Consider the following 18,931-nt stretch of genomic DNA (forward strand, 5'->3'; position numbering starts at 1 on the left):
AAAAATAATAAAAAATGAGAAAGAGGTTAAATTAGCATTTAAATCAGATGCAAGCATGTTTTGTAACTGCAGCGAATGAAATTTACTGTTATATAAGTTGACATTATATGAAGGTGCAACGTCTCCTGTAATAAATAGTAAAATAATGTGGACGTTCTCTGTGCCTATGATTTCCATAAAGAGATGAGTGTGTTGTTGCTGCTGTATTTATTTATTTTTTTGCATGTTTTTGTTACTCTGTGTGATAGCACTCATGACGCAACAGATACTGTGCTAATGGTGACACAGAATATGTTCAAATGTTGTGAAAATATTGTTTAGTTTGGGATGCAGAAACATGCTGTTGGTGTCCATGGTGTAAAACATGGAATACAAACAGTAAGAGAAGAAAATGCAAATGTTGAGGTGGATTTTTCCTGTGAAGCTGCTGTGTAAATACAGTAATTCATTACAGAGCATGCAGATTCTCCAGTCCACCACATTCAAATTAACACATTTCCAAAGAATTACAGCAACAAAGAATAACACACACACACACGCACACTAAAATAAAATGAAATGAAATGAAATTTAATTAAATTAAAATAAAATGGGAAAAACATGTGAAGGAGGAAGAAAAATGAAAAGGGCTTTTGTTTTAGAGTAATAAACAAATGAAGTGACGTGCTGAGTGACGGATGAGAGCAGATATAATAATCATATAGTTTGAAGCTGCAGACAGAAACATCAGACTCAGGACAGAAACACTCAACCTCTAAAGTAAGAACAACTCACATACTCATTATTTAAATTAGACTTTGAGATATTAATATTGTCTTAATGTTTGTGTACAGTACATTTATGTTCCTGTTATGATGGAAATCACTGAAATCATGTTTTACACTAAAATGAATTAGTGAATATTTAAAATCTGAGTTTATCTGTATTATTCTTCCTCAGAAATGGAGCAAACTCTATATTTCATTCTTCTTCTCATTGGTGAGTGTGTTTGTGGTTTTATTTATGGTTTCTAGTTCCATTAGGTCTGTTATGAAAAGCATTAAAGCAAAGCAAATCCTCTCTTTCACAGCTCTCTGCTCCGTATCTGAATGTGTTCAGCGTCAGTATCACTTTATAAATGAGAGAAAGACCTGGACTGAAGCTCAGAGACACTGCAGAGAGAATTACACAGATCTGGCCACCGTTGACAACATGAACGACATGAACGAGCTGAAGGAAATAACTTCTGTGACACGTTTAGTCATACTTGATATCTTAATTTATTTTTAATCCACAGAAAACATTTCTTACAAGTTTTAACAAATCTTTAGCTTGAAATCATTTGGGCATTAATGTGAATATTATTTATGCTTCATTATCAACACAATTAGACTATTATTACAGCTGGTAAAGACGATGGTGGTAGTAGTATTATTAACATTGTCATTATTATTGACATAATTATGGAAATACCAATGTACCCTTATGTATAGTTTTATTATTGCATGTTTTGTAACCACTATTATTATACTAACATGGAATATGACCTATTAATATAAAAATATAGATACTGTTTATACCCTATTATTATGGTTATTACAGTATGTGTGATTAATAATATTATATCTTGAAAACAAATATCTCTAAAACTAATCTACAAATCAGTTAGATTTACAATTGGACTTTCTGCTATAAAGAAGCTAATCGCATCCAGAATAAAAGTTTGTACTTTTGTTAAAATACTTTTTTTGTAATTAAAGGCCCTTTTGTGAAGGCCTGCCCAATCTAACTATTCATAAAAATAATGAATAATACTTTAGCCGTTTCTACAACAGCAACACTACTGTTTACAGGAGCAAAACCACCATAGACTGTTAACTCAATAATATCTCTCCAGAAATAAATGTAAAAAATGTCAGTGTCAATATAAAATGAATAATATACCTGGATTTTGAATAACGACCATGTCCTACACAGAGTTCACTATAACAGCTGTTCTTTCTTATTCTGTATAACAGAGAAGACAAAGCCTTAAGATTTGGACAACTTAAGACACTTAAGTTTCTAATCCCAGAGTTATTAATAGGTGCAGAGAAAATGTTCTTTAACTTTTAAACTTAAAATGGTCTTTTCTGTTCTGTGTTTATTTTTTTCAAAACTGTGTCACAGCATTTGCTTTTGTATCACAACATAATGAATGGCACCTAGATGTAAGACAATTTTATCTGTATTTATAGAGCATGTGTTTAAACAACTACAAACTGTAATGGCACAAATTACTCACTATTAAAGCTCTTCAATTATAGGCTCAATTATAAGCTCATCACATTGCCATTGTAGGGTTTATTTACAGTGTAAGAGTTTGAGAGATACTTAAGCATTGCTTTTGTTTATCCTGACAGAAAACACAGGACTCGTCTTTATCAATCAGATGAAGAACTGGAGAGATGCTCAGAGTTACTGCAGACAGAATCACATTGATCTGGTCAGTTTGAGAAACCAGAATGAGAATCAAGAGGTTAAGAAGATCATGAATAATAGGAAGAAATCTGATGCCTGGATCGGTCTGTTCAGAGACTCATGGCAGTGGTCAGATCAGAGTAACTCCTCATTCAGAAACTGGAAATCTGGTGAACCTAATAATGCTGGAGGTAATGAAAAATGTGCAGTGATTGAATCAAAAGCTCAGAAACAATGGCATGACATGTCTTGTAACAGCCGTTTTCCTTTCTTGTGTCATGAAGGTGAGTAGATCCTCACGAAACACACACAATCCATCCATCACCTCCAGATCTCTTAAAGTTCACACTACACGTCTGACATGACACATTCATCCACAGTGTTTGTTCTGCATGTTGTTTTTGATCAGTCTCTCTCTAGTTTCTGCTTGTGGTTTGTTTGGTTTCCAGATAAACTGATTGTGATCAGAGAGAATCTGACGTGGTCTGAAGCTCTGAGATACTGCAGACAGAATCATGTGGATCTGGTCTCGGTTCATTCAGAAGAGATGCAGCATGAGGTGATGAACGTGGTTAAACGGGCGTCTACTGCGGCGGTGTGGTTGGGTTTACGTCACTCCCACATTTTGGGCGTCTGGTTCTGGGTGAGTGGAGGGACGGTGTGCTATCAGAACTGGGCTCCAGGGAACGGCACATCAGAGGAGGACTGTGAACACACAGTGAGATCTGGAGCAGTTCAGTCTGGAGGAGATCAGCGCTGGATCAGCCGTCCTGAAACTGACAAACTCAACTTCATCTGCAGCAGATATTAAGAGTGAAAGGAAACACTTAGATTTCAAGATTACAAACACATGTGTTTCCTGTTGATGTACTATTCTGTGGGTGTGTTTGCTTATCGGTCAGGACTGCTTTTACAAACTCTTTCAACATGTACTTTGAGTCATTTAGTAACTGCAAAATTATGAGACATTCATCTGTCAATTTAATTTTGTGAGGGGTCACAAGGGCATCATATTTACTCATCATTAGAGAGTCATTTGTACTGTTTTCTTGGCAAACTTCAGTCTAGCTTGGAGGTGTCTCTTCTTCAGAAGTGGCATCGGCAACCTCACAGTCCATTCCTGTGCAGGGCTCTAGTGACCATCTCCGTTGAGACATCAATCCCAGACTTGGCTAAATCAATCACTAGTATCTTGGCAGTTGTTCTTGGGTCTTTAGAAACCTCTCTCTAGGGCTGCCCCCTAATAGTCGAGAAGAGGCTTGGTCGACCAAAATGTTATTAGTCGCTTAGTCACAGAAAAGAAAAAAAATCCACAGGAAGTGGTGAGGTCACGCAGTCTGTGACGGACAGATCGTTAACGGCTGGATTTTGTGGTAATACAGTACATCAAAACGCTCGTCTATCATTCAACGACCACAAATATGGCTTATCATCTGAAATATGTAAGTAGTAGCAACTTTACAAGGCCACTCAATCTAATGTTAACCTAGAAAAATGTGCGCTATTCAAGTGTCTGTGCGGAGTGTGAAAGCGGAAGAGTAGCGCGCTCACAGCATGATAGATGGAGGCGCCGGTGCGGTCACTTGCTCTTAAAATACTAATTTTGTCATTTTGCTCATATGGATAACAGTAATACATCTTTCAAATCTGTAAAGCCTGTACGTTTATTTGTGTGCACTCACTATAACAATAAAACATTGCGCTTTTTTAAAATAATGAAAGCAAACTGGATGCACTTTCTGCCGTTTCGGCCTCTGTGAACTTGAGCGCGAAACTCCGTGTATACTTGCCTTATACCCTACTTATAGAGAGTGAAATGGCTACTTTCAAATGAAACAATTCAAATCTGAAAAAAAAAATAAAAATAAAATTCTCATTATGTAATCCATATGAAACTTGCATGCAGGCGCATCCACTACTATGGAGATGATGATTCAGTGTCGCCGAATTCTTCTCTTAAGCCGAAATCACAGAAAACACTAGTTTATCAATAGATTATTAAAATGTTAATGCAGTTTAATCTTACTGTTTTTCCCTGACACATTCATCATCATTACTTCTGCCGGTGTGCTGTGGCAAGCTTTATGCATGCGCTTGAACGCTTATTAGGCTAAGTAGGCAATTAAAGGCTTATTAGCATGATTTAAATGGTTTATTAGTAAACGTGTGACTAATGCTTAAAATGAACTATTAGTCGACTAGAAAAATCTTTAGTCGAGGGATTTTTTTAGTGAGAGAGGGATCCTCTCTCACTAGTTTTCTTTCCAATGTTTTTGAAATCTTTCACTTCCTTCCTCTGCCAGTCATGTTCTCCACTGTATGGGTCTCTTGATAATACTTCTCACGGCAGTTCTTGACACTTGAAAACGCTTCGATAAACGTGTATATCCTTCTCCTCCTTTGTGACCATTAATAATTATTTTTCTCCAGTCTAAACTAATTTATTTTGTCTTTGCCATGTTGACAGTACAGTACATATTATTTTACTAGTTGTTTTGCAAGATAATAATCCTCAGCATAAAGTGCAATTTAAAGGCATAGAGGAATAATTAGGTTAATTAGGCAAGTTAGGTTTATTAGGCAAGTCATTGGACAACAGTGAGAACGCTTGCGCTGTTCTCTTTCCATCCAGTCAGATTCTGTTCACCTCAATACAGTTCCAACAACATGAAATGTCAGGAAGAATAGTAAATAAATAAATTAAAAAAACATAAAACTGACATATTAAAATTACACTCGTGGGTTGTGTGAATGTACATTTAACATTTCTTTGATTATTTTCATTATATTTATCACTATCTCTATTTGTTTACAATACACATTTACGCAAGATGCTTTATAATTCTTAAATATGTGAATAAGCACTAAAAGGAAGTAAGCAGAAGTGAATTAAATCTTTTCATTGTAAGAATAATTATAAAGAAATTTCAGCCAATGCATTTAGAATCAGAATTAATGTCTTTAACAAATGTAAAGTTTGTGAAATAAAGACAAAGTGTTGATGTCCAGTGTGTTATCTTCCATTGCCACAACGACCTGTAAATAAAATATTTGCCTATTACATCTCAAAACGAATTTAGAATCATTCCTAATTGTGCAGCTTATTTCATGTGTTATTGTACAGTTGTGAGAACAGACTCACTTTTACCAGCAGTCACCTTCTGGATCACCCGTTTAGGGGTCTGAGACCACTGTAGAGTCACGTTTGTGAATCCTCTGTCAACCAGAGCAGATCCCAACTGAAAATAACATATTCATACTAAACTGATTAGATATGACAGTATGCTCAAATCTTCATGTCTCAAAGAAACTTTTAGCATACCACTGTAAACCCTGATTAAAACAATTCAGCATAAAGCAGCTCTGAAGCAATATCAACTCATTAGTAAAAGTATTTGGTGAATTTTCTGAAAAAACCTTGATTTTAAATATAATCACTGAAATCTTCAGTAACAATTCAGGTTTCATGTAAATCTCCAAAATGCAATACAAAAACAATCACAGCAAGCCTTAAAATGTTCACAAAGACATTTAAAGGTTTCATTGAATTTCAATCAATTTCAGGACTATGAGGTCGGTTTTTAAAAAGAGGGAAACCAGATGAGAGCTGCTGGTGTTTTACAGTAATCATGGCAGTTGAATTTGTTTCTTTCTCTCACCTGTTTCAGAACGTTTTCTCTCACGGAAGGGTCAGTTAAATCAACTCTGGACTTAAACTGCATCTTTACAAAAGATCTTTTTAAAACTGGACCTAAACAAAGATACAGTGATGCATGTATTATGAATTAGTAGAGGTTGCTTTCAGTAAAAATGTAGAAGTGCTCCTCACTGTTTTGTTGACAAAACATATTGTTACACCTTCTCCATAGACCTCCAGCTCACAGAGAGTGAGTATCTTCATGTCTTCAGGAATGATCAGATTCACGTAACGTCCATCCATCCCACCGCACGAGTAGCTGTAGGACTCACCTGCTGGAATAGCAGGAATAACAGCACATCTACAGACAGAGAGAAAGGATATAAACATACTGTCATATCTGCAGTAGTCCTTCACATTTGTGCTCGATGTCTCACATTCTTTCAACCTCAAGGGTCTCACATGGGATTGTTGTTGCCGTTGCTCTCCAAAGAGTTTCCGATGCGAATCTCCGCTCCGTTCATTTGTTCGGTACAGCAGTCTTTTCTGTTAGTGACCACCACTCTGCTAACTCTGTAAATATGACGGAGATCCAGCCTCCACCACGGGTTAGTCTGATTAAGGGTTGATGCGCATGCTGTATTCTGCTGGAGACCTCGATTACTATCAATGGCCTTTTCAGCAAACCAGCCCGTAAATGTTGATGACTGTGTAGCTGCTCCATCCACTGCCAGATTTCCTAGTAAAAAAAAAATAATTATATATAAAGAAAGAAAGAAAAGAAAACCTCTTAATGCATGAACGTTGCAGTGGTTGGGAAGATTATTAGTGAACAATGACTTGAGGTGAAGTGAATAATTTCTACTACTGTCAACAAATGGAATTATACAAAAAATGACATTGTGTCTAATGACTCCCTCACAACTATATTCACAATAATTACTTGATTAGTACCTCAACAACCTGGTGGAACACTAACGACCTCTTTTACAACAACCCATCTCTCCTTCAGTAACATTCAATTGGAATGAAAACTTTGTTTCAGTCAGTGCTGGGAAATGATAACTTGTAACAAATGTAGCACAATTGATGTACTTTTGTGCTGGTCAGCATTATATGCTGACGTTTCCTGCAAGCCCCTCGAGCTGCCACTCACCACTGGCTTTTGTATTGCAGAAAACAAGCTCTGTGACCACCAAAAGTTTATGAGTCTGACACGTTTTGTTTGTTATGACAATCTTCATGAATAAACACACATTTTGAAGCCTGAAATACAATCAGCAGAAGTAAAAAACTAACCGTAGCTTTAAAAAAAAAAAAATACACCATGGTCACATGACTTCAACGTCAACCATCATTAAGCTTCAACAACTCTTTCAATCTTTATTTTAAGGGGTTTATTCACCTAAAAATGAAATGACAGCATCTTTATTTTGGGGTGCACTAACCGTTTAAACATGTTCCCTGAAAGGTTGAGTTAAAATAGTTGCAAGAGCTTGATTATAAACTGTGAAAGCGACTAGTAAGTAGATGAGTTTATCTCTTTATGTTTGGCTTGATAAACGCATCACTTGACGTCACAAAAGTCAAGGTTTTTAAACATCACATATACATGGTACAGCATAATCAGTACAATGAAAGGGATTAGTACTGATGTATTTTAATGTATGATGACTTGCTAATTTGGAAGGATATGAGCATGAATAAAGCATGACTGTTTAGAATGAACTATGTCTTTACTAGACATTTTTTTGAATTACCTGCCAAATACCCGTAGACTCCAGCTTCACTAAGACTAAGAATCTTCTGATCTCCAGGAATATGAACAATCATATAACGTCCCTCCATCCCACCGCATGAGAAAGTGGCCGTGGCACCGTCTGCAAGAGTGGAAATTACAGCACATCTACAGACAGAAACATCATCTGTTATAATTTTCTCTTCATCTACAGTCATATTAACCAAGACAGTCAAATAAATATCCTCACATTCTGTTGTTGTAAATGTCAAGGAAGTTTCCTATACGAATCACCGCCCCGTTAATCCTCAAGCCATTGCCCGGTCTATTAGTGATGGTGACCCTGTTCACTCTGTATACCTTCAGTAGATCCACTCTCCACCACGGGTTGGTCTCAGTGTTAGTGTGGGTCCAGCTGGTTAACAGTCCGTCAAGAGCCAATTCAGGTCCAGATTGTAAGTAATTTGATGACTGACTAGTTTTGCCCCATAGTGCTGCATTCTCTGGAAAATGTTTCAGGGATAAAGGCCAGTAAGAATCACCATCTTTTTATTCTCACTTTTTTTTTAATACTTTTTTCAAATTCATCTTTATTACTTATCTTCAGCACCACGCCTACCACAGGGGCAGAACTGAAGGGTTTCAAACAAATGCCACAGCTATTTACAATGATCCTACAGTGAGCACCGTTGGCAAATGGCAAAAGAATGATCCTACAGTGAGCACCGTTTATTTGGTCAGATATCCAACATTTGTTATTTCATATAATTATAATCTAGGCTTATATCGTGATTGGTTTGGTATGTTATATTATAGAGAAAGCATTATAATCTGATATACGGACTGTACATGATTTTAAAGTTGTGATGAAATGGAAGTAACGCCTCTTTTCTATTGTGATGTACATTTGAGTGAAACAGATTATTAAGAGCAATGAATGTAGGGACTTGGTACGATGCATCAGGCATCGACTGGATGTTCACATGTGGGCATGGCTCTCAAATGTGGAGGTGGAACTGAATGCGAGCTTGCAGGGGTTTAATTGGAGTTTAAGTGCACTAAATGATTGGAGAATCATATATACAGTACATCACCAGAGAGAAGTCTGTTGTTTCACCAGAAGAACAAGATATGACATTTTGATCAAACATTACAAAGTACAAAAAATAAAATAAAAAATAGCATTTGCAAAAAAGCATTTGTCCAGACAGAAAACTAAGGATGTGCATATACGTAAATAGATACACAACATGCTTAATGAGGTTATATATAAATAGATAATTCTGAACATCAAACCACGACAGAGCTTTATTGCAGGGCTAAATTTCCAAGTACGTTTATATATGCCAGTTCAAACAGACAAAACAGAACAAACGTGTTGTAGCATCTGGACCAATCAGACACACCATTTTTCATTTGATTTAACAAATCAATTATTCATTAGATTAACAAATAATCACAGACCCCTCACCCAATAAACATGCTGGGTGCCAGGATGTCTGCGAACGAACAGGCCTCTGATTCCATGGCAACCAATGCTGATATCACTGGTTTTATTGCCCAAAGGAATGTGGGTAGAGAAACTCACCCATTTTCCTCATAAGACAGACACATAATGCCAAGAGAAATGGACTGTTCTCTAATTAATTCATAGGAAAACCTTTCTTTGAATGAACACGCATATCCTTCAGGTCATTGTGTATGTTGTTACTGTCCTTGTATATTGTCTTTTATATTGTATACTGTTTATGCAGGCTTATGATAGAACCACTCGTTCATGTCATCTTAGCTATATGTAATCCTACCATGTTTAGTATCTATGAATTCATCTTCTTGAGCTACAACGCTCCTAAGGACACCCTACGTTTGCGCCAGGCTTCAGCCTTGACTTTCCATTCACGAAGATTATCTGACTCAAACTGGTTCTTTTCCATCAACCAACTTCAGCAAAGATCAACTTGAGCCTTCAGATTGCATCAAGCCTCTCTTTCAGACAGACAAGACATGCAAGTATCAAACTTAGTATTATTCATTGATACATTAGGTATCATTTGCACCTAGTTATGATTAATTATTCATATTTCCCCTTTGAGCTGATTCGCTACGGTGTCAATAAACTGAAGGATTCTTACCTTCTTGTCCATTCGCCATAACCTCAATCCATAAAATCCCTGTTGAAACAAATGATTGAATTGAGTTTCAGAGAACCAGGTTTTGTTGAATCACACTGAAATATGTTTTTGATTTAATTCACCTTGATATTGTTGCTTATAAATAAAACATCATCTAAATGATAATGACATCACTAAGCATTGATTTGTAATGACCATGTCAGAAGAAACTATAGACATACTTATAATCTGCAACGAGCAGAGTGTTTGAATTTAAAGTCTGATAACTAGGCAGAAATAGTTTGAAGGGGTCATATGATGCAATTTCATGTTTTCCTTTTTCTTTGGAGAGTTAAAAACTGTTCGTGCATACAGAAGATCTGTTAAGTCGCAAAGATTAAAGTCTCAAACCCAAAGAGATATTCTTTCTAAAAGTGAATGCTCAGCCACGCCTTCCTAAAATGCCTCGTTTAAACACGCCCCCACAAATCTATGTCACTGTGTGGGAAGATTTGCATAACACCGCCCAAATGTATACGCAAATAAAGAAGGCGTAACTTTGATTCTCACTGTAGTATTGTTGTGAAGGACCATGTCAGAAGAAACTATAGACATACTTATAATCTGCAACGAGCAGAGTGTTTGAATTTAAAGTCTGATAACTAGGCAGAAATAGTTTGAAGGGGTCATATGATGCAATTTCATGTTTTCCTTTTTCTTTGGAGAGTTAAAAACTGTTCGTGCATACAGAAGATCTGTAAAGTCGCAAAGATTAAAGTCTCAAACCCAAAGAGATATTCTTTCTAAAAGTGAATGCTCAGCCACGCCTTCCTAAAATGCCTCGTTTAAACACGCCCCCACAAATCTATGTCACTGTGTGGGAAGATTTGCATAACACCGCCCAAATGTATACGCAAATAAAGAAGGCATAACTTTTATTCTCACTGTAGTATTGTTGCGCCGCCGCCATGTCGTGGAGACGCTGCGTGTTTCATTGCTTAAGCCAAGTTACTTTGTTTGGCCTTCCAAAAGAGGACACAACTAGAAATCAGTGGTTAAGTTTTATTTACAAAAGTACAACCCAAATATTCGAGTGTGTGCAGCGCATTTTATGGAGGAAAGTTTCCTGAACCTGGTAAGGGGTGTAACATTGCCGCCACATGCTTGAGGTATTCGGCCAATCAAAACACACTAGATCACTGGCCAATCAGAGCACACTGCGCTTTTCAGAGCGATGAGCTTTGTAAAAATCAATGCGTTTCAGAAAGGCGGGGCATAGAGGAGCAACAATAAAGTACAGTATGTGGAAAATAATGTGTTTTTTTTTACCTTAAACCGTGTGAACACATTGTATTACACCAAATACACAAAATATTGTTATTTTTAGCAACGTCATATGACCCCTTTAAAATGGGATTTACTTCAGAAACCTGTTAACATTGCATACAAAATAACCCAGACACCTATGTTCACACCATTTAGCATTGCACACCAATTAAAAATATCTAGAAAAAACCTTCTATAAAAAGGCTTTCCATGTCCATGTAATCATATTGCTAAAATGCCCAGTCCTACAGATTTGCCTTACACAACATTAGGAAGATCAGGCCCTTTCTTTCGGAACATGCAACACAACTCCTTGTTCAAGCTCTTGGTCTGTCCAGGCTGGACTATTGCAATGATCTCTTGGCAGGTCTTCCAGCCACTTCTATCAAACCTCTACAATTAATCCAAAATGAGGTATTCGGCCAATCAAAACACACTAGATCACTGGCCAATCAGAGCACACTGCGCTTTTCAGAGCGATGAGCTTTGTAAAAATCAATGCGTTTCAGAAAGGCGGGGCATAGAGGAGCAACAATAAAGTACAGTATGTGGAAAATAATGTGTTTTTTTTTACCTTAAACCGTGTGAACACATTGTATTACACCAAATACACAAAATATTGTTATTTTTAGCAACGTCATATGACCCCTTTAAAATGGGATTTACTTCAGAAACCTGTTAACATTGCATACAAAATAACCCAGACACCTATGTTCACACCATTTAGCATTGCACACCAATTAAAAATATCTAGAAAAAACCTTCTATAAAAAGGCTTTCCATGTCCATGTAATCATATTGCTAAAATGCCCAGTCCTACAGATTTGCCTTACACAACATTAGGAAGATCAGGCCCTTTCTTTCGGAACATGCAACACAACTCCTTGTTCAAGCTCTTGTTCTGTCCAGGCTGGACTATTGCAACGCTCTCTTAGCAGGTCTTCCAGCCATTCATATCAAACCTCTGCAACTAATTCAGAATGTGGCTGCAAGATTAGTCTTTAAAGAGCCGAAAAGAACACGTCACACCTCTGTTCATCAATTTGCACTGGCTACCAATAGCTGCTCACATAAAATTCAAGGCACTGATGTTTGCCTATAAAACAACCACTGGCTCTGCACCCCTTTATCTAAATGCACTACTTCAGACTTATGTGCCTCCAGAAGCTTGCATTTCTACTAGTGAACAGCACATTATAGTGCCGTCCCCAAGAGACACAGAATCACTTTCACTGGCTTTTACCATCACTGTTCCCTGCTGGCGGAATGACCTGCCCAGCTCAATTTACGCGGCTTAGAAGAGTCCTTAGCCATCTTCAAGGAATGCCTAAAAACACCTCTTCCATGTACACTTGATCCTCTAACACTAGAACTATCTATTCTATTTCTATTATATCTACTTGTTTTATTTTTATTACAATAACAAAACAAAAAAATCTTGACCCTCTAACTGTCACGGTTGCCTTCTGTGGCGAAACGAAGAACGAGGAAACGTGGGATAAACTCAAAGTAAATGTCTTTAATCATCCAAGACGGGGTAAAACAAGGCAGGCAGGGACACACAGGAAACACAACATCTACATTCAATACCGGACCATAAACGTGACATCATAAATATTACACCGGGAAGAGGGGGTGGGCGCCCTGGAGGCTGGTGCAGGACGGGGACTTGGAAGGCCTCCATGGCGGATCAGGCATTTCAGGAGGCCATGGCAGAGCAGGGAGCTCAGGAGGCCATGGCGGAGCAGGGAGCTCGGAAGGCCATGGCGGAGCAGCCTCCGAGGCCGCAGCCCCAGCCCTCACCCCGGCCTCTAAGGCTGGAGCCCTACTAACCCCCCAAAAAAATACTTGGAGAGGATAATGGGCTCTAAGGCCCTCTCGGGACCAAAACCGAGCACTGGAGCCCTCCCTGAGCTTAACTGGGGATCAGGTGCCCTCCCTGGGCTTAACGGGGGATCAGGAGCCATCCCTGGGCTAAACTCGGGAACATGAGCCCTCACTGGGCTAAACTCGGGAACAGGATCCCACACTGGAGCGAGCTCTCGGGCTGGAGCCCACAGTCTCTTCCTCCGCAATCTCCTCTTTTGGGCCGGGGAGAGGGAGATGACCGGCGGGCTTGACAGAGGAGAGGCCGGCGAACTCGAGTGCTGAACGGGCTGGCGGGTTTGTGTGAGCCGCAGCCGGCAGGCTTGACATCGGGGCGGCCGGCGGGCTGGAGAGAGCCGCAGCCGGCGAGCTTGAGTGCTGAACGGCCGGCGGGCTTGACATCAGAGCGGCCGGCGAACTTGAGTGAGCAGTGGCCGGCGGGATTGTGTTAAATGTAAATGAATGTGTGTGGTGTCTCCTTGACACCCCATCATGTCGGGCATGACATGAGCGGGGGACTAATTTGTGCCATGGCCACGGAGGGATCAGAGGCATTCCCACTGCTATTATTTATGTGTTTATTATTATTATTATTATTATTACTCTCATTATTGTCATTTTGTTGTTTCTACTGTTGATAAATCTGTTATATATATCTTTTTTTTTAGAAATACATCAGATAAGGACATATTTCTGTGGAATCACTAAAAGAAAAAGACAAAGACTGTCAACACATTTACATAAACACACACACACACAAAAACATCTGTTTAACATACAATTTGATTAGTAAAGTAGATGTAAAAAACATACACTGAGAAAAACTATGCCAGAGTCAAGCAAATTCCTGACCTACGTGACCAAAAAAATGTGGTCAGAAATATTTTTGTAACATCTTGATACTTTTAGTCATAATGGATGCATTAAATTGATCAAAAGTAATTTATAATGTTATAAAACATATATTTCAAATAAATGCTGTTATTTTGAACTACTTTTTTCAACATTGCTAATAATCAGAAATGTTTCTTGAACAGCAAATCAGCATATTAGAATGATTTCTGAAGGATAATGCGACACTAAAGTTATAATGTTATAAAACATATATTTCAAATAAATGCTGTTATTTTGAACTACTTTTTTCAACATTGCTAATAATCAGAAATGTTTCTTGAACAGCAAATCAGCATATTAGAATGATTTCTGAAGGATAATGTGACACTGAAGAATGTGACACTGAAGACTGAAGTAATGATGCTGAAAATTCAGCTTTGATCACAGAAATAGATTACATTTCACAAAATATTTACATAGAAAACTGCTATTTTTAAATTGTAATAATATTTCACTGTTTTTCACTGTATTTTAAATGTAGCCTTGTTGAACATAAACTTATCTTTCAAAAATATAAAAAATCTTATTAACCCAAAGTACATAATGCAAATCATTATTTAAAAAAACAAAAAAAAACAAACAAACAAAAAAAACCCTGTTAATATTAGTGTGAATCTAGTAAAATAACAGATACATGTATATTGTACTTTACCCAGTAAGATCCACAGGCACTTGAAGCACTTCATCATGTCGTTTTTTTAGAATGATGAGTTTGAGTTTTTTACAGTTTATGGAGGACAACTCATTTAAATCCGCATCACGTGACACATTATCTCTCCTCAATTCCTTCTATATCACACTCACCCGTCTCTCTCTTCACTTCACCTGCTATGTTCAAAAGCAGGTGTTCAAAAGTATAATGTTGATATTTGCTTGTAATAAGCACGCGACAATATTGTTTGCCTTTTTTTTTTTTTTGTATATTTGCATATACAAAGCAGTGGATATTTCAGTAACTCAGTTTTACATGCAATCTAGGTATTCTTTAAGGAACTAATTTGTACCATTTAGGGAAAAATAAGTTGTACCTCTTAGCTTTTGTGCCTCATATGGTAGAGATAGATAGATAGATAGATAGATAGATAGATAGATAGATAGATAGATAGATAGATAGATAGATAGATGATTCCTTTGAGATTTCCCTATGGAGTTTTATCATGTTTTTTTTTTTTGGTTATGTGTCAGAAGCAGGACTTTTATTTTGACACCAGAGCACACAGCAGTCCCAGTAAAATGGGGCTTTTAAATTTATGAGTAAAATGAAGCCAGTGGTGAACAGAACTTGACAATACTTTGACGTTTTGTTCTACAACATAAACTGCACACTCACACCCCAAACTGTCTTATCTAGTTATTTATTAGTAAAATGCATTTTTAAAAACAAACACAACTGCTTCAAAATTTGCGTTTTTGGTATCCACCTTATTTTTCCCATGAGAGCGGGCAAGGCCATTTGTAAATTTTGTGTCTGCCTTCTAGTCTCATCGGCTTCCAGCTATTTTTAGCTGTACAAAACAACTCGTTTTGCTGCTTGATGTTGCAAACTGTATATTATTTGAATGTATTATTTTAATTATTAACACACTGGTTTGTAGCGCAAACAGTTTTACCGTTTACTGCACTTTGTTATTCTTCTCATTATTTTTCCCTAAAGCGGCTGATGAACCGGAAGTATCGCACATTCACAGAAAACAGCTTACTTCCTCATTGAAAAATAAGGTGGATTGGTGTGTGCAGTTTACACTGTAGAAAAAAAAAAACATCAAAGTATCGTCAAGTTATGTGTGACAGTCATATCTAATATGTAATTAGACAGAACTGTTAAATAAAGAAAGTAAACGAAGCTATTATAGCATTTGCTTTTATATTATTAGTAATAAAACACTGTAATACTTTCTAATTTAACGTTAATATTCAGCAAATATGCATTTATGTAATTTAAACAAATCTTTGGATAGTAATATCAGCCACCCTATTCTCTAAGATATCGACATTGGCCATCAAAAAATCAATATTGGTGAACCACTAAATTTTTGGGTATAAAGTGTATTTAAGTGTAAGTGTACATTTTGATTATCTATACTGATAGTTTACAAGAACATTCAACACTGCATCCCCTAGGGGACACAATGGGGAATGCAGCCTGCATGACCGGTGTCTGAAGCATGTGTGAAACAACACCAATCTACTGGCCCACCTGGCCCATCACGTCATAGGCAGGGTGCCCGGAAGTATAAAAGGGCAACTGCTGAATACGTCATCCTCTTTGCTGTCTTCAGGAGCCATCTGTTTGAAGTGCGTGAGAGAGACCAAGGCAGGTGAGCGGTGTGGAAAGTGTGTGCCTCCGCTCCAGAGGTTTCTGGCACTTGAGGACACGCACGATCTTTCTGTCATGTGTCTTGGTCAGGAGCTTGCATGTTCAGTGCTCGAGGGCTCTGAACGCGCTCATTGTGAGTGGTATCCAATGAGAAGCTCCATTCACGTTTGTCCCTCTTTTCGAGAGATGAGTAACAAGCGTTCGGGTCTCGCTGTTGCCAAGGCACGGCGAAAACTCGGATCGTGAGATTTGCAGGGTTGGGATGCTCTTTTTGGGTTACTGGATCCCACGGATAGCGCTCGAGTCGAGCAGCGCTTTAGGGAATATGTGCCTTCATGTTTGGATTCTAACACTCGAGGGCATGTTCTGCTTTCGTGTTTGTCTCGGCGAAGAGCACGCACGAGTTGCGCGCTCATCGTGATGAGTCACGGTGTCTAGGCTCCGCTCGCGTTTGTTCATATACCCGAGGGATGTGGGACAAAGCGTTTGTGTCTCGTGGACCGGTTACACCATTGCCACGGCACAGTTTCTCACCTCGCGGTCATCACTTTGATCTGCGGGATCCACATACCCTCTCTAAAAAGGGTTGTCTGATATCACAGATACTATCAGGTTGTCGTGTCGATGAAGTGTGAGCACGGAGTCGTTTCAGCCCTGATCCTGCGAGATTGTGGGCGGAGCTATATTCAGCTCGGCCATGCCTCTCTAATATGCTTGTAATTGTGTTTGGAGAGCCTAGCTGGGCGTGAATATATTTAAATATTCTGTGGAGAGAGGCTTGCAAGTTTTCTCTCCCAGGGTTTTCAGCACCTACAGTGGTTATGGGGAATGTATTTTTGCTCTAGAATATGGCAGTCTGAGGGCAGCTATGTTCTAGCCTCGCTTCTTAACTAGGTTGGGTTCCCCTTGGCACAAGTTCTCGAGTAAGTGCTGAAGTCTTTGTTTAGGAATCTGCTATTTGAGGATAGCTGTGTTCCAGCGCAGAGACCGCTCCCCTTTTAGGGTTTTTAAATTGTGGTCTCTGTGAGCCCCTTGCCTGGACTGTGCCCACACCTGACACTTTCATCTGGCCCACATACCGCGTGGAATGATGGCAATTGGGTGGTCCGCTCCGGTTTGCCAGATTTGGGCCACAAGCAAGCCAAAAGAAGGCCCAATATCAGCCATGAATAAACCAAATAAAGCAGAATCGGCCCAAATCTGGGCCACATCGATTTTAATTCTGGCCCAGATCCAACACTTTACTCCGGCCCACATAATGTGAAGAATGATGGCACTTGGGCGGTCCGCTCCTGTTTGCCAAATTTGGGCCACAAGCAAGCCATTGGGAGGCTGCATGTCAGCCATGACAATAAATAAATAAAATAAAGTAGAACTGGCCCAAATCTGGGCCACATTTATTTTAACTCTGGCCCAGATCCGGCCCAGATCCGACACCTTGCTCCGGCCCAAATACTGCGTGGAATAATGGCATTATCAAGTCTTAAGCCTTAGCATTGCTGCATGTAAGCCAACCAAAAAACCAAAACTGGCCCTAATGTGGGCCACAGTTGATTTATATTCTAACCCTGGTCTTCCCCACATTCCTCATGTGGCCCACATGCTGCATGGAATGGTGGCATTTTGGCAGTGGTCCACAAGCTGGCCACTACACAGCCACATTTTAGCTAATAATGAACTAAATAAACCATAAATATACATCTGGGCCACACTAAGCCTTAAGTGAGTTATGCATCAACAATACTCAACATTGTAAAGAGAAATTTTAAAATGTCCTCCATAAATGTTCAAATAAGTTCCAGAAATGTGCCCTACTTGATAAAATCAACCTGACCCAAGTTTTGCACAAGCTGCAATTAAAATGTCACAGATAAATATTCAAAGACACATTCCAATACTTTAAAAACTGTTCTTCACAAGTTTGAACTTAAATGCTTCTCACTCAGACTCTACCTACACAGTAAGTCTGTGAGTGTCATAGCTACTCTGTGTTAAAGAGCGCACAACGAAGATGAAAGGTTATATGTGACCCTGGACCACAAAACCAGTCATAAAGGTCAATTTTTACAAGCTGAATAAATAAGCTTTCCATTTGTGTATGGTTTGTTATGATAGGACAATATTTGGCCAAGATACAACTATTTGAAAATCTGGAATCTGAGGGTGCAATATTGAGAAAATAGCTGCTAGATGATAGATATTCTTCATTCTTTATGACAAACAAGATAATGTGAATTACAGAATGTACAATGTTTTTAAAATGTATCAATTGCGGTGTACAGTGTTTATTATGAGGGGGTAGAATGCACAGCTCAGTACTCACTACTCAGGAGTACTTTTAAATAGGCTACTCTTTTACTCTTACTCATGTAGTTTTTTGGACAAGTACTTTTACTCTACTCACACATTTTTTGGAAGGTAATGGTACTTTTACTTGAGTATATTTTTTCAGTACTCTTTCCACCACTGGTTCTTAATAATGCATATTACTAATAAAAAAATAAGCCTTGATATATTTACAGTAGGACATTTACAAAATATCTTCATGGAACATGATCTTTACTTAATGTCCAAATGATTTTTGGCATAAAAGAAAAATCAAT

At 38.3% G+C, this 18,931-nt stretch overlaps 1 protein-coding gene and 1 pseudogene across 1 annotated transcript; one reads left to right on the plus strand and one right to left on the minus strand.

The window, feature by feature from the left end:
- The first annotated feature begins 924 nt into the window (after positions 1 to 924).
- LOC107660784 (C-type mannose receptor 2-like) lies at positions 925 to 3,250 on the plus strand (annotated as a pseudogene).
- Positions 3,251 to 5,452: 2,202 nt separating this feature from the next.
- LOC107660783 (uncharacterized) lies at positions 5,453 to 13,519 on the minus strand. The gene is made up of 9 exons (XM_016450197.1): positions 13,282 to 13,519; positions 9,947 to 9,985; positions 8,065 to 8,317; positions 7,837 to 7,982; positions 6,539 to 6,815; positions 6,298 to 6,437; positions 6,099 to 6,190; positions 5,582 to 5,678; positions 5,453 to 5,475 (listed from the first exon to the last, which is right to left on the minus strand). Exons 1-9 carry the CDS (start codon positions 13,517 to 13,519, stop codon positions 5,453 to 5,455), a joined length of 1,305 nt encoding a protein of 434 aa, XP_016305683.1.
- Positions 13,520 to 18,931: the final 5,412 nt, after the last annotated feature.

Source organism: Sinocyclocheilus anshuiensis, unplaced genomic scaffold (assembly GCF_001515605.1).
Source record: "Sinocyclocheilus anshuiensis isolate Anshui unplaced genomic scaffold, SAMN03320099.WGS_v1.1 scaffold3072, whole genome shotgun sequence".
In the NCBI taxonomy this organism is placed as follows: domain Eukaryota; kingdom Metazoa; phylum Chordata; class Actinopteri; order Cypriniformes; family Cyprinidae; genus Sinocyclocheilus; species Sinocyclocheilus anshuiensis.